The sequence below is a fragment of the Mustela nivalis genome, assembly GCF_964662115.1.
Source record: "Mustela nivalis genome assembly, chromosome: 1".
Lineage (NCBI taxonomy): Eukaryota > Metazoa > Chordata > Mammalia > Carnivora > Mustelidae > Mustela > Mustela nivalis.
Window position 1 is genome coordinate 115360848 of NC_139020.1, and position 16320 is coordinate 115377167.

Consider the following 16320-nt stretch of genomic DNA (forward strand, 5'->3'; position numbering starts at 1 on the left):
AATAGCCTTCCAGTTTTTCTTGTGTCTATCCATATACACGGGTAATAAAAATTACCACCCCACTGTTTTTTGATTTTTAGAAAGAAACCTATTTATTTATTTAGAGAGATCCCACGTGCATAGACCCGAGAGATAGCAGGGGTAGGGGCAGAGGGAGGGGGAGCCTGTCGCTGGGGCTCCATCTCACAACCCTGAGATCATGACCTGAGCCACTCAGGGCATCCCCTCGCTGTGTAATTTTATTTTTAATCTAAGATTTTATTTATTCGACAGAGATCACAAGTAGGCAGAGAGGCATGCAGAGAGAGAGAGAAGCAGGCGCCCTACCAAGCAGAGAGCCAGATGCCAGGCTCAATCCTAGGACTGTGGGATCATGACCCCAGCAGAAGGCAGAGGCTTAACCCACTGAGCCACCCAGGTGCACCATGTAATTTTAAACACTTATTTAGAGATACAACTGACTAAACGGGACATATTTGAAGTGTATACAATCTGATGAGTTTTGCCACACGTGTACATCTAGGAAGCCACCACGCAATCAAGGTTCGGTTCACGGCCCACAAACACTTCCCCGAGACCTGTTCCTGTCCTCCCCTGCCTGCAGTCCTATCCCCAGCGCTGCCTGGAACTGGGGATTTCCGGCGAGTGTCCCGGGCCTGTGCGGGCGGCACCCCGCCTGAGCGCCGCCTATGCTCGGGCTCTGTTGCAGTGCTCTTCAAGGAGCAGGAACACTACCACCTTCTCTAGGCCACAAGCTTCACTTGATCTTGTCAGTTTCCTCCAGCGGCTGGGCTTCGCTCTCAGGCAGGGCCAGCCCCCCAGGGAGCCTGCTCCTTTCTTCCCTCCAGCTCTCAGCCCTCTGCCTCCTCCGCCCTCCCTCATACAAATCTGCCTCCTCCAGAACCTTCCAGCTTTCTGAAGTTGGACTCAGACCTCCTGGGGTTCTGTAGCCTCTTCTGGGAAAGCTGCAGGGGTCCCTGGTGGCAGGTGCCACAGACCTGTCTGGAGCTCTTGTTGCCTCTGCAGGTGGAGCAGGAGCTGGGGTGGGGTGGCCGGATGGTGAGGGAGGTGCAGCAGGCTCCCTGTGGGCACCCACGCTTGCTTCGTGCTCCTTTTGACAGTCGACTTTCTGAATCTCATTACTCCAGCGCTTTGGTGAGCAGGATTTCCTGCGTGTAATTTAATCTTTTCTCTATGACTCAGGCCGTATTTGTAACCTTGTTTGGTAATGGACTGTGGCAGATGCAGTGGCAGTGTGGGTGGAGGGGGAGACCAACGCGGCCATTTTACTGGAATTTGCTTTCTTGCAAAGGCCACACGTGTCCTCCAGCCTCAGAAGGGGGACAGCAGCTGGGTTTCTGCCGGCCTATTGGCAGCAGTCTAATGTGCTCCAATGCATTAGCAAATCGAGGGCAGCAGCCTTCTGTCAATGGCTTACCCCCCCCAACAGATTAGCATGATGATACCCATATGCATACATTATTTCAGGGTCCTCAGAGCCCTCTCACACACTTATCCTCTGACCTTCACAATAACCTTGGGAGAAAAGCAGGGAAGGGGCTCCTGACCATTTCAGACCTCTGCCCCACAGTGGTCTCAAATATCAGTCCCAGCTCCATTACCAACGGGGGCGGCAAGCAAAGATACACCCTCAAACAGGGAGTGTAGGAGAATACATCAGGGACCTTGGGGTGCAAAGAATTTCTTGTAAGCACTGTTAAGAAAAAGATAGGGGGGCACCTGGTGGCTCAGTCGGTTACTCATCTGCCTTCAGCTTGGGTCATGATCCCGGGATCCTGGGATGGAGCCCCACATTGGGCTCCTTGCTCAGTGGAGTGCCTGCTTCTCCCTCTGCCCCTCCCCCGCATCATGCTCCCCTGTGCGTGCTCTCTCTCCCTGTAGCAAAAATTAAAAAAAAAAAAATCTTAAAAAAAAAAAAGATGAATTCATTCTACTCTATTACAACAAAAAGCTGATAATGATGTGTCCATGTAGGTAAAAGGATTGTAACAAATGTACCACTCTGGTGGTGCTGTTGGTAGCGGGGGCGGGGGGGGGGGGCGGGGGGGCTCTCAGTGTGTCAAGTCCTCAGCTGTATAGGAACTGTCTCTGCTTTCTACTCTGTACTTTTGCTGTAAACTTGAAATTGTCCTTAAAAACAGTCTGTTTAGGTGCCCCTTGGTGGCTCAGTCAGTTAAGTATCTGACTCTTGATTTTTGGCTCAGGTCATGATCTCAGGGTCATGAGATCGAGCCCCATATCAGGCTTTGCACTGTGCGTGGAGCCTGCTTATGATTCTCTCTCCCTCTCCCTCTGCCTGCTCCAACCTGAACATACTCTCACTCTCTCAAAATATACATATAATAAAGGTCTGCAGCTTAAAAAAAAAAAGCCTCTTTATTATTATTTTTTTTAAAGATTTTATTTATTTATTTGACAGAGAGAGATCACAAGCAGACAGAGAGGCAGGCAGAGAGAGAGAGAAGGAAGCAGGCTCCCGGCTGAGCAGAGAGCCCGATGTGGGGCTCGATCCCAGGACCCTGGGATCATGACCTGAGCCGAAGGCAGCAGCTTAACCCACTGAGCCACCCAGGCACCCCAAAAAAAGCCTCTTTAAAAGGAAAAATAAAGTGAATATAGCTTCTGTTCCTATACATAAAGCAAAAAGTTGCAAAACAAGAGACTGTATTTGCAACACATAAATCCATGCAGGATCAGAGTCCAGAATACACCAAGCACTGGAAATAAGTAAGAAAAGAAGACAAGGAACACATCCACCACCAGGGGTATGCAAGAGAAAACATGGTCAGTTAACATATAGAGATGCTCAACTTCCTTAGGAATCAGGAAAATGCAAATTGAAGGCACTAGGAAATACCGTTTTACACCCTCTGGATTGACAAAGGATTTTTAATGGTGAGGATAGTCTTGCTGGCATGCTGCTGCTCTGATGGCTGCTGTTGGGTCAAGACCCAAGCGGCACTTCCGGTAGGGCACGCGGTACGGGAGTTTCCAGGCGGCCACCATTTGCCATGTCAGAAAGCCTATAAGCAAGAGCTATAGCTTTTAAAAGTCCATGGATAAAATGCGGTCTGTCGTACAATGGAACGAGAGAGAATGAAGAACACTTACTCTCATTCACTAACAAGTGCACTTCTAGAATATTGCACTGAATGGCGCATTCGTTTCCTGGGGCTGCCGTAACAAAGCACTGCAGACAGGCTGGCTTAAACCCAGAAACATATTCTCTCCCAGTCCTGGAGGCCAGAAGTTCAAGATCAAGGCACTGGTGGGGCCACGCTTGCTCTGAAGACCCCAGGGACTGACGCGTCCCACGGTCCTTTGCTTGTAGCAGCCAGAACTCCAGGCTTCACGGGTCGTTCTTCCCGTATGCATGCCTGGGGGTCCAAATGTCCCCTTTTTATAAGGACACCCATCATCTTGGGAGTAGGGCCGCCCTGACGACTTCCATCAAGGCCATATCTCTTGGAAAAGATCACGTTCTGCAGTATTGGGGATAGGACTCACCATGGTCTTTTGCGGGGGCGCAGGGGGCACAATTCAATCCATGCAAAATAAAAAAGCAGCAGAATACATATAACAAGAGACCATTTATGAAAAGTTGAGGGTTACATAAATACTTAAAAGTTTAATGGAGAGAAGAGAATGACTTCTGCTACATCTGGAGCAGTGGGCATCCTGGGGCGCCTTGGGACCTCAGATACCTTGGGATGCTCCACGTCTTAAGTTGACTGGCAGGTGCATAGGTTTGTTTGAATACTCTTTATAACAGAATATATATGTGGTTTTTATTTGGGAAGTAATTCATAATAAGTGCACAGTTTTAAATAGAATCAGAAAGAAAGGACTTGGAGGACAGTGTCGACTACACTTTGGAGGACTTTCGCTGTAGGGGAATGGGGTGGTGTCTGGGGGACAATGAGGGTGGTTTCCCCAGCTCACCTGGGAAGAGCTGGGTTCAGAGAGGTGAAGTGGTTCAGCCAGGCTGATGCAGCTGGCCGGGCTCAGCTGGCAGTGGCACCAAGGTCCCCGAACGCCAGCACCAGGCTTTGTCCTTCCCCCCTGGTGGCCTGTTTCTTGTGGTTATCCTTGGGAGCCTTGGGTGCTAGAGGCTGGTCCCTCTACTACCAGAATCCTGTGATTCCTGGAGCTTGGAGCTAGAAGAGACCTCACTGCTACCTCTTGATGTACTCAACCATCCTCCCCTCTCACTTGCCCTCTTGCTGCGATATGAAACCAGTTTCCAGACATGTGCGTGGTCACGTGTCTATTATATGCCAAAGTGCATTCAAGGTCCTCACAAGTAATGAGTTGTGTGATCCGAACACTGCAGCTGTTACAGAATGAATGTCTCACAAGGAGGAAAGGTCCAGCATATGGAATATACTCAGGGTTTTGTGACAGCGCCATACGGTGACAGGCGGTGGCTACACTCGTGGTGAATAGAGCATAACGTATGGGGTTGTCAGAGGACTATGCTGTACACCTGAAACAAATGTACTATGGTGTGTCGGCTATATTTCAATTTAAAAAATTATTATAATTTTAAAAACACAAATAAATTTTAAAAAGTAAACAAGACTTTGAAGAAAAAAAAGAACACTGCAGTTGTTGGATGGTCGACTTGGGCTGGACTCCTGACTGCATTTGCTATCAGTTGGACCTTTGGTCAAGTTCTTTACTGTTGCTGAGACTCATCTGCAAAACAGGGCTCATGCCCACTTCCTAGGGTGGTAATGAGGACTGAGGAAATAAGGTGGGTGCCCAGCACAGGGCCCGGCACACACGCAGGTGCTCAACAAAGGTGGCCTCCTGTCCTTCTCCTTCCCCACTCCGTGTCTCACACAGGGGTCCTGTCTGCCTCTCCCTGCCCAAGGGCAGTCCACACACCCACATGCCCGCCCACGAAAGGGCTGCCTTTGTTATAAACCAGGGACCCGGTTTTCTGAGCTGACCATAGAAGGGTCTGAGCCGCTGTCCTGGAGAGAGTTTTACTAGCTCCTCCTGAGTGGTCATGAGGCGGTTGTCACTCAGGCTGTCAAAAGATGGCCCCAGCTGACCCCACAGCTGTTGTGGAACCTGGCACTCAGTGCAGCAAGCTGGAGAATTTACTCTCTGCTGTGACCCGAAACCTCCCCTGGGTGATAGATCAAGTTCAGTTTTAACTCAGTTTGTCCATCAAGCAAAGGGAGTATTATCTTCCTTGTGTGCCTAATTTCCTTGCTCTGTAAAATGACAGGGTTGGATGAGGCCATCTCTAAGTTCCTTCCCACACCGATTCTAGATCTGTTGTCAGATGTCATTTGAACCTACAAAGTTAGCTCATAGAGACACAGAGGTCCTGCTTTTCTTTGCTGAAATCCCAGAGCACCTAGTTCCCCAGCACCTGCAGGAGCCAGATCTAGTAGAAGTGCCAGGAGAGAACTTCTCTGGTCTTAGAAGCCCAGGCAGCATAGGGTGGAGCCCCGGGCCAGCCCTCAGGCTGTGAGCCCACATAGGGCTGTCGGAGGAAGCCTGGGGAGCAGGCACCACCCCCGCTCTCCACACTCCCAGTCTTTAACTCAGTAACTTCACCTCTGTGAAATGATTCTAAGGAAATGACCAGAAATATGGACAACAGTACACGGATAAAGATGTTTATCACAGTATTGCTTAAAACATTGAAGAACTGGGGCGCCTGGGTGGCTCAGAGGGTTAAAGCCTCTGCCTTCGGCTCAGGTCATGATCCCAGGGTCCTGGGATCGAGCCTCGAGTTGGGCTCTCTGCTCTGTAGGGAGCCTGCTTCCTCCTCTCTCTCTGCCTGCCTCTCTGCCTACTTTTGATCTCTGTCAAATAAATAAATAAAATATTAAAATAAAATAAAATATTGAAGAACTACAAACAACCTAAATGTTCAGAAATAGAACATTAGTTGAATAAATTTTGTTTTGTCCATATAATTAAATATCAGGAAGCCATTAAAAGTCATGTTAGGACTGGATGGCTCAGTTGGTTGAGCGACAGCCTTCAGCTCAGGTCATGATCCTGGAGTCTGGGGATCGAGTCCCGTATCGGGCTCCCTGCTCGGGGCAGGAGTGGGGTCTGTTTCTCCCTCTGACCTTCCCCCCTCATGCTCACTCTCTCTCATTCTCTTTCTCTCTCAAATAAATAAAATCATTAAAAAAAAATAAATGAATGTCATGTTATAGAAGATTTTGGAAGTACTTGTAATGCATCAAGTGTAAAGGTAGCATATAGAGTTATACTTGTTGAATGATAATAAGTTGTAGATGGACAAACATGTATACACATGTATATAGTCAACAAACAGAAGGAAGTAGATCATGTTATTAGCAGCAGTTGTCTCTGGGGAGTGGGGCTGTGGTAATTTTCATTTCATTCTGAGTTTTTTCACATAATGTGTGGGATATATCTTTGCCTCTTTAGACCTTTTTTTTTTAAGATTTTATTTATTTATTTGACAAAGAGAGACATAATGAGAGAGGGAACACAAGCAAGGGAAGAGGGAGAGGGAGAAGCAGGCTCCCTGCTAAGTAAGGAACCTGACTCGGGGCTCGATCCCGGGACCGTGGGATCATGACCTGAACCAAAGGCAGAGGCCCAACGACTGAGCCATCCAGGCACTCCCTCTTAAGACTTTCCTGTAAGTTCAAGAATTTTAATAAATATTTCCTTTATATGCAGAAAAACAACAAAATGTTGTTAAGATATTTTCTTTGTAATAAGTGTCAAATACTTTTAAAAGTGATAAAACACTTACAACATAAAATCTATCATCTAAACCACTTCTCGGGGTAGGGTTTAGTAGTGGGTTTTTCTGTTTCTTTGTTTTGCTGCTGTTACGTTTATTATACTTTATTTTTTATCATGATAAGTGCACTCTTTACCCCATCCTTTCTTTCCTCCAAGCCCCATCCGCACTCCACGTTCCCTCTGGTAACCATCAGTTTATTTTCTACAGTTACGAGTTTATTTCTTGGTTTGTCTCTTTTTTCCCTTGGCTCATTTGTTTTGTTTCATAAACTTCACATCGGAGTGAGATCATATGTCATTTGTCTTTCTCTGACTGATTTCTTTCTTTTAGTATTATACTTTCTAGCTCCATCCATGTCGTTGCAAATTGCAAGATTTAGTTCTTTTTTATTGCTGAAAAATATTCCATTGTAGATATGGACCACATCTTCTTTATCCTTGCTTCCATTGTAAATAATGGTGCTTTACACATAGTACATATATCTCTTTGAATTAGTATTTTCCCTTTTGCGGGGTAAATACCCAGCAGTGTTATTTCTGGATCCTAGGGTAGCTCTATTTTTAAATTTTTTTGAGGAATCTTCATACTGTCTTCCACTGTGGGTGCACCAATTTGCATTTTGTCCAGTGGTGCACAGCGTTCCTTCTTCTCCATGTCCTCACCAACACTTGTTGTTCTTGTGTTTTTTATTTTAGCCCGTCTGACAGATGTGAGGTGATATCTCATAGATAATTTTATTAGTATTTCTCTGATGATTAGGGATGATGAGCAACTTTTCATGTGTCTGTTGGCCATCTGTACATCTTTTTTTATGTCTGTTCTTGTCATCTGCCCATTTTTAAATTGGATTATTTGTTTTTGGGGTGGTGAGTTGTAGCAGTTCTTTATATACTTTGGATACTAACCCTTTATCAGAAATGTCATTTGCGGGGCGCCTGGGTGGCTCAGTGGGTTGAGCCTCTGCCTTCTGCTCAGGTCATGATCCCAAAGTCCTGGGATCAAGTCCTGCATCCGGCTCTCTGCTCAGTGGGGAGCCTGCTTCCTCCTCTCTCTCTCTCTCTCTCTCTCTCTCTCTGTCTGTCTACTTGTGATCTCTTTCTGTCAAATAAATAAAATCTTAAAAAAAAAAAAAGAAATGTCATTTGCAAGAGTACCTGGGTATCTGAGTCAGTTAGGCAGCTAACTCGGTTTTGGCCCAGGTCATGATCTTGGGCTCCTCAGATCGAGCCCCGTGTCAAGCTCTGCACTGGTCTCTTCACTCAGCTGGGAGTCTGCTCCAGGAATGGTTAAGACCGCACTCTGCTGGGATGGCCTCTGCCGCGTCTGAAGTCCCCGTGTCCTGAATGATCACGGCACACCTCTCACTATGTCCTGCCTTGGTTTAGAATTATTTGCCTGCACATGCCAGCCTGCAGCTGGACCAGAAACTCCCCATGGGTCAGGACCAGGCCTCCCACCCGCCAGAGTGCCCGGCGTGTGGTAGGTGCTCCGTGAGTGTCAGCTGAAGGAGCTGCGGGGGACTTCGAGCCAAGTCCGTGTTTAGTGGCAAAGGAAACCCAAACAGAAGATTCCGATGACAGAGTTTGATTTTGTCAGGGAAGAGTGGGGGAAATAGGAGAAACCAGAGAAACCATGGCTGAATTTCCACATGGCTGTGTCTATCTAGCAAGGCGTGGATATTATTAAAACCGGGCACTGCGCCGGATGCCCTAATCTACCATCTGTTTAATCCTGTGGCCTCTCAAGGTTTGGGAGGCCTGGAGAGCCCAGTAGCTTGCCCAGAGCCCCATGACAACAAATAGAGGAGGGGAGATTTGCATACGGGTCTCTTTGACTTCAAAGACCTCGTTCCTAGTGTTTTGATCCTGGGGAAGGGTTGGAGGTCAGTAACTTAGTGAAGGAGTACAGCTTCTTATATGGAGCAAACCGTTTAGGACCCAAAGGCTGAGGAGTAGTTGCGTTAGAGCCTGTGAGAGCTTGGCTCAGATGTATCCTGCAAAGCGATGATGTGCAAAGCCGGAAACTCTCCCTCCTGGTCTGCCGTGTGGGAGCAGTAAGAGCAGTTACCTCAGGTGGTCGCTGTGTAGATTAAAGGAGACAGTGACGACTGAAGTGATGGCCTCCAGGGTCTTGCACTGCCATTCTCGAAGAGGGGTCTCACTGTTTTCTGGAGACTCTTTCAGCTCTGCTTGGGAATATTAATTTAGTCTTTTCTGAAAATGTTTGCCATTCAGGGTCTCAGGTCTGGGCGTGCCTACCTGCCCAAAATCCATTTCCTCTTCTTCCCTAGGAGCAGCTTCCTGCCTTGGCTCACCCTTGACAAGCCTGCGTTCTGTGTTCCCAGGGTGCCTGTGACTGGGGTGACCATGTGACCAGTTCTGGCCAATGGGACACAAATGGAAAGAGCCTCCTAGGACAGGCTGCCTGGCTCCATTCCCTTCTCTTTCTTCCTACTTCGAAAAGGTTCCTGTTATTTGAAACCGGAGTAACTATTTCCACAGGAAAAGCCAAGAGAACCATAGAGACGCCAGCCCCAACGCTACTGAGCACCAGACCCAGCCGCTTTCACATATTTCCCTCTGTGAAACAAAGAAACCCCTATTTGTTAAAGTACCTGCAAGTCAGGTTTTGTGTTGCTCGAAGCCCTGTTCTCAACGGGCTGACTGAGTGACTGACTGACTGAGGGCAATTCCAGCTGCTCTCGCTCTTGGTCAGGGAGGGAGGGATGCCCTTAGGCCCTCAAGGAACTCTGTGTCAGCAGGATCTCTTCGCTCCTTATGTAGACTTTTGTCAGACTGGGTTGTGCTCTGGGAGCCTGGAGGGCATTGCTGTCTTTCTCTGCTCCTCTTTTACGCCACTGTTAGGTTCCCTCATCTCCTCTGACTTCAATTTCCCATTTCCCTTGATGAATCCACTCCTTGCAAAATCACCTTCCTATCACACGCACTGAGTCAGCATCCCCTCCCCACATCATGTGGCACATAAACACCACACACACACACACACACACACACACACACACACTCATCATACACCTCTCTCCTGGCCTTTTTGTCTTTTATATTTTTCTTCTTGATATAGGGAGAGCCCCAGATCTGAAATCCAGTGTCCTGATTATGCTCCGGCCCGATTCCATCTGCTCCTGCCAGATGGAATGTTCTTAATCCACATAGAATTTTAGAGTCAGGAGAGGCTGCCTCGGGGAGCAGACACCCTCACCAGAGCCCTGGGAGCCTGCCCTTTCTTCCTCCTCACTAAGCCCAGCTGGCCTTCCCCGGGGACACATGCCAAAGAGGGTATAGAGCAGAGCCTCTCCAGGATTCTCAGCTGCAATGCTGACCTTGGAAGCCAGAACTCCCAGGCCACCCTGAGGGCTATTTGGGGCTACCTCTCCACCCTGTCTTGAGCAAGTGCAGAGCTGGCCAGAGTAGATGATACCCGAGGGAATCAACTGTTTTCTCTGCTCGGCTCACTCCTACTGAGACAATGCTGCACTTTGTCTGAGGAGACCTGCACCATGCAGGGAGTCCCCAACCTTCCCCCGTGCAGGAAAAGGGCCCTGGAAGGTAGTTTTGATGAGGGAGCAGGAGGCTGGCTGAGGACAAAGCAAGAGATGGCCCTGTCCCCGTGCTTTAATAAACCATCATTTTGCACCAAAGATGTCTTAAGAATTCTTTCTTTAGTCATCAGCTCCGAACCTCACCCCACCGAACCTGACTTAGGTTCTGGGACTTCATCAGTTTCGCCACTGAAGCGGTGGGGACGGGGGGGTCTGTAAGGAGCTCCTGGGGGGCGTAGCTCATCGCAAGGTGTGGGGGCATCACCCCATCTTTGTAGGAACAGCTACCTGCCTGGCCGACCAACTGGGTTATATGACCTGGGAGCCCTGGAGATCAGCAGCTCAGGCTCCCAACCACACAGGCTTATCTCCTTACCCTTGTAGATGATCTGAAAGCTTTCCCGGCTTCCCTGCCCCCTGCCCCACAGGTACCTCTCCTGCTCTGGGAAGCCTTGCAGGGATGTGCCTGGGAGATGGGTAATTAAGATTTTCTTCTGGGTGGCAGGAGCCTGTGGGCTCACAGTCCCCACCTTGTGCACTCATGGCTCAGGTGGGATGAACTTGCAGTCTGCCAGGTCAACCCCTGCAGGGAAGGGCTGAAGGTCAAGAAAGGAGCAAAGGGAGCGAGTACCCCAACTTTAAAGTTTCCAGACCTGAGTTGAGGTCTCAGACTCCATGAGGAAGGCCCCAGTATGTTTTGGAAAGAGGCCTCCTGGGCTCAGGAGTCCTGAGTTGAGTAAGACCTGTCCATTTGACCTTGAGCAAGTTACTTTAGAATCTCAGAAGCTTGGGATCTTCCTTCAGTGTGAAAGGGTCTTGTGAGGATTTCTGTAGCCAGAGAGCTGCTTCTCTAGTCCACCTCCCTGCAGTGGGGACTCCACTTCAATGGAAGTGGGGACTTCCATACTTTCTTGTGGAAGCCCCCACATATCATATCAAACACAGTAAGACATGCCTACAGCCCACGTTGAATATTTTCTGATGTAAACTTTCTGCAAGGGGTTTAAGAAAATTGCTTTACAAATTATTTGACTAGAAATAACATTAAAATTTGATTGGTTGATTTTTCAGTGATCATAATGTATATTGGAAATTCTTGGAAAGCAAGAAAAGCGGCAAAGAGTTCTCAGTTGATGCCACTAAACTGAATGAATGAATTTCCAAGCCTGTTGGTCAACCAGCTTGGCCACTTAAATGGGCTATGGGAGGTGTATTTACACCATGGAAATCTGCAAGAACTCTCAGTTAATGTGGTGTGAATTCACAGTCCTCGTCCCCCCAAGCCATTTGCCCCCAACCACTGGGAAATTGTTTGTTTCTTTGTTTTTTAAATCTCTCTGTGTGATTCAAATGTGCAGCCACTGATCTGGAAGAAGTTTGGGCTGGGGGTTCACCGCCCTAACGGGGACTGGGACGATGGATGGCTCCGTAGGACTCCAGCCTTGATTCCAGGAGGAAGGATGAATTCTTGCAGGATAAAGGTAGTACTCCCATGGGGAGGTGCTCCCTGCCACCCACCTCAGGCCTTGCTCTTGGTGAGTCCTAATTTAGATCAAGGCCTCATCAAAAAAAAGCCTCTCTAATCTCTCTTTGTTTTTGTGTTTGCACTGTAATCAGTTGGTTTGTTTTTATTATTTTACTGCTGGGTTTCACTCAATAACAGCCTAGTTATCGTGTTTATTGTACTTCTCTTTTTATCTCCCACTCTTAGCAGGTCCTGTTGGCAAGCTGAGCTGTGGGGGCCTGGCCCGAAGTTTGCAGCAAGTTCCTGGGGCTCTGCCTGGGCCTTCCTACTTCTGCAGCCGGTGGCCTGTGGGGGAAGTCCTTGATCTTGAACCCAGACAGTTGCGGCCTGCAGGTGGTCCTGCTTTCAAAGTGAATGCCCCAGGATTCTGACCTTTCCAGTGTGAGCCCAAGAGGCTTCCTGAAAAGTGCCTCAGGACTTATCCACAAAGCTTCCAGGCCTCAGAGGCAGTGGGAAATGGGGTGGGGCAGAGGGCTACCACCTGGGGAAGAAGGGTCGGTCCATTAAGCGTAGCTCCTTTGAGTGGAATACCACAGGCCAAAGGAACAAACCAGATGTAGGTGTTTCAACTGGAGAACTCTCAAAATGTGCTGTGGGGCAAAAAAATCCAAGTTGCCAAACCATGTGTAATACACGCTACCATCTCCCTGAAAACAACCCCCCCCAACACAATACAATCTATTTTTTATAGGTGTGTATAGAAATAAAGGAATGGAAATGTCTCTGTTTTCTGAAGTTCTGGGGCATACACATCAAACCCATAAATAATAGTTACCCCTGGGGATGTGGAGACAAGGACAAGTTCTGATGGAAAGTGACAGGAAAAGAAACTTTAGTTTTACCAGTAATGTTCAGATTTTTTTTTTTTTTAAAGAAAATTAGTTTACATATTTAATTCAGCTTATTTAATTACATATGTAATTCTTTTTTAGAAATCTAATCTTTTGGGGCGCCTGGGTGGCTCAGTGTGTTAAAGTCTCTGCCTTCGGCTCAGGTTATGATCTTGGGGTCCTGGGATCGAGCCCCGCATCGGGCTCTCTGCTCAGCAGGGAGCCTGCTTCCCTCTCTCTGCCTGCCTCTCTGACTACTTGTGATCTCGGTCTGTCAAATAAATAAATAAAATCTTTTTAAAAAAGGAAAGGAAAGAAAAAAGAAATCTAATCTTTTGTGTGTAAAGGCAAAGCATAGGACTTGGAATCTGAGGGTGCGGGTTGAAGCCCTGTTCAACCCCTATCATTTCTAGAAAGGATCTGGCCACCAGAGCCATTTTGAACCCTCTGCCTTCACTTGTTGCCTGGGGAAAATGGGCATGAATATAAAAATAGTAACTCAAGACTGCTTCCTAAAGAACCAAGTGGCCTGGTGGAGAAATATAGATATATGTGTATCTATCTGTCTGTCTATCTATCTATATCATATTATCATTTTGTTTCTAAAAACTTTTTTTTTTAAGATTTTATTTATTTATATGACAGAGATCAGAAGTAGTCAGAGGCAGACAGAGAGAGAAGGGAAAGCAGGCTCCCTGCTGAGCAAAGAGTGTAATGCGGGGCTCAATTCAAGGACCCTGAGATCATGACCTGAGCCAAAGGCAGAGGCTTAGCCCACTAAGCCACCCAGGTGCCCCTCTAAAAACAATTTAGAGCCTTTACAAAGATAGGCTTAAAATAAAATCCAAGGTCTCTCTCCCCAAGGGCAGAGAAAACAGAGTGATTGTAAGGGAGCCACCTGAGTTTCCTGAGAATAGGTCATGTCAGACAAACATTACTTCCTTTGTTCACAGGAGAAGAGGGGAAAGGAAAGCAGCAAAGATCTGTACGCTTTGACTGTGCCCCAGGCTCTGCCCTGGGTCTACTCAGAGCTCACAACACCCTGAGAGTCAGGTTTCTCATTTTTTCAGGTGCGGAAGTCTGAAAAGGGTTTAGCCTGTCAAAGAACATGCCTCAGGGGAAACTGAAGATCTGGATCTAGATCAGCCCAGATCCCCAGCAGCTAACAGGAGCCACAGCAGTGGCAGGAACTTCTATCCTGGGCCATCACTTCATCCTCCTAAGGATGGTAAATTTTATCACTCACATGTTACAGGTGAAGCAAATGGATTGCAGGGGAATGAATAAGCTGGCCCAAAGTCGCAGGTCTGTCTCTTTCTAAAATCCAAGCTCCTCATCCTGCTACACTATGGCCTCCTTCCTCCAACTACCTCTCTCTACTGTGCCCGCCCCCCCAGGAAATCTTGGCCTTCTCCAGGTGGAGAGTCGATCAGAATCTCTGAAAAGTGGAAAGGGACTGGATAGCCCATACACAGCTCCAGGCGACAACCACCACCCCAGACCGTGTGAGTAGATCAGGTTGACTGCTTATGGGGGTTGGGCGCATGGCCTCCCGTGGCCATCTGGATTGTGGCAAAGCTTCTGATAGAGATGCTCTATAGAGCTTGGAGGTCAAGACGGAGATGTGGGAGGTGAAGCCTGATACTGCTTGTGTCATAGATTGAACTGGGTCCCCCAGAAAGGTATGCTGGAAGTCCTCACCCTGGTACCTGTGAGTGTGACATCATTTGGAAATAGGGTCTTTGTGGATGTAATCTAGTCAGGATAAACTCATACTGGAACAGAGTGAGCATTAAATCCACTTACTCGTATCATACAAGAAGAGGCAAATTTGGACACAGAAACACATAGAAGACACACACGAAGAGAAGAATGGCACGTAAAGATGGAGGCAGAGATGGCGGGATGCAGCGAAAGCCAAGGCATGTGAAGGACTGCCGACAACCAAGGAAGGCTAGCAAGAGGCAAGGAAGGGTTCTTCTCTAGAGTCTTCGGAAGGAGCGTGGCCCTACTGACACCTCAACTTAGGACCTCTGGCCTCCAGAACTGTGCATGAATGAATTTCTCTTGTTTGAAGCTACCCAGTTTGTGGTAATGTGTTTTGGTAGCCCTAGGAAACTAAAACAACCGAAACAACTTGGTTGCTCCATAGCTGATTGCAAAACCACAAGATATCATGTGGACTTGGGTAGTAGGCCAGAGGGCTTTATCCCTGACCCTGATTTATCCTATTATCCTCTGGGATGAAAATCAAGAGTAGGTCTGCCAGTCGAATAGGTGGATTATGCAAAACCTGGAGAGATGCTCAGTGCTGAAGATAGGATCTGTATTCAAAAACATGTCAACTGGGCGCCTGGGTGGCTCAGTGGGTTAAGCTGCTGCCTTTGGCTCAGGTCATGATCTCAGGGTCCTGGGATCGGGTCCCGCATCGGGCTCTCTGCTCAGCGGGGAGCCTGCTTCCTCCTCTCTCTCTGCCTACTCGTGATCTCTCTCTGTCAAATAAATAAATAAAATCTTTAAAAACAAAAAACAAAAAAAACCCAAAAACATGTCAACTAACTGCAATAATGGGCCAAACTCTACAAGCTGGGATTTAGCAAAGAAAAATTCTTTTCATTAGGTTCAAAGAACCAGCTGCACGAATGCAGAATGAAGAACCCCTGGCTTAACGACAGCTCATGTACTGAACGGCATTGGCCAAAGCTGACTGTGAGCCAAAAATGCATTGCAGTCAAGGCAATAGCTAATGCATGGGTCACCCATGGGCATTTGGGCTGGTCAGGAGCTTCATTCAAGTCTGGATATCATGTTTTAGTATTTGACACTACTCAGCATCCAGGGAAAGAGAACCAGGAAGGTGAGGCGTCTAGAAACAGTCATGCAAGGAAAACTGGGGAATCTTGGCTTGTTTCCCTGGAGACAGGAAGATGTGGGAACATAGGACATGTCTTTAAATACCAAATGGCTCTTGTAAAGCAGAGGGACCCAGGCCAGTTAGTTATATAGTATTCTAAGAGAAGGTTCCTAACTCACGGCTCCTCACTGATGATGGCAAGAAGGGGTCCCCAGGCTTTAGGTGAGGGCACAACTGTTTGTTTTACAGCATTCATCCTTTTTCTAGTAGCAACACCCAGATTTCCTTTTTGAGACCATTTCAACCTCGCTTTGTCCATGGTTCAAGGGGTGGGCATATGACTCAGGCTTGGCCATAGTGTGCTATCCCTTCGGCCATAGTAATCTGTTTAGGGATGGGCACGTGACCCAAGCCAGATAAGTGAGTGTCCATCCTAGGCATTTTGTTGCAACTACCAGGAAGAGACCCTCTCTTTCTGCTAGCCTCACGAAGCTGGCAGGATCGAAACCTGGAGAGCTGGTGCTGGAGACCAGCTTAACAAAGTGTGAGAGGAGCCAGCTTGAGAATGAGGTCAACATGGACAGAGAGCCAAGAAATGGAGACAGAAAGGTATCTGCTGGCGCCATGTAAACACCTGGGTCCAGCCATGACTGAAGCTTATTTGTGACATGACACAATACAATCCCCTTTTATGAGTTCACCAGTTTGAGATTAGGCTTCTTCATCTGCAGTCAAGTGTCCTAACACATCACAACCACCTGTGAGTAAGGCAAGCTG

General features: G+C 47.7%; 1 protein-coding gene across 2 annotated transcripts in view; it reads left to right on the forward strand.

Annotated features, from left to right (window-relative positions):
- Positions 1–12579, forward strand: part of ZDHHC19 (zDHHC palmitoyltransferase 19) — a 37715-nt gene extending 25136 nt beyond the window's left edge. Inside the window, exons 6-7 of one of the 2 annotated variants that reach the window (XM_082700150.1) lie at positions 11693–11869; positions 12046–12579. In XM_082700150.1, the coding sequence (XP_082556276.1) occupies positions 11693–11869; positions 12046–12066 (198 nt within the window). In that variant the 3' untranslated portion in view covers positions 12067–12579. The remainder of the gene's footprint in view (positions 1–11692; positions 11870–12045) is intronic. The other variant, XM_082700152.1, reaches the window with a different exon arrangement.
- Positions 12580–16320: the final 3741 nt, after the last annotated feature.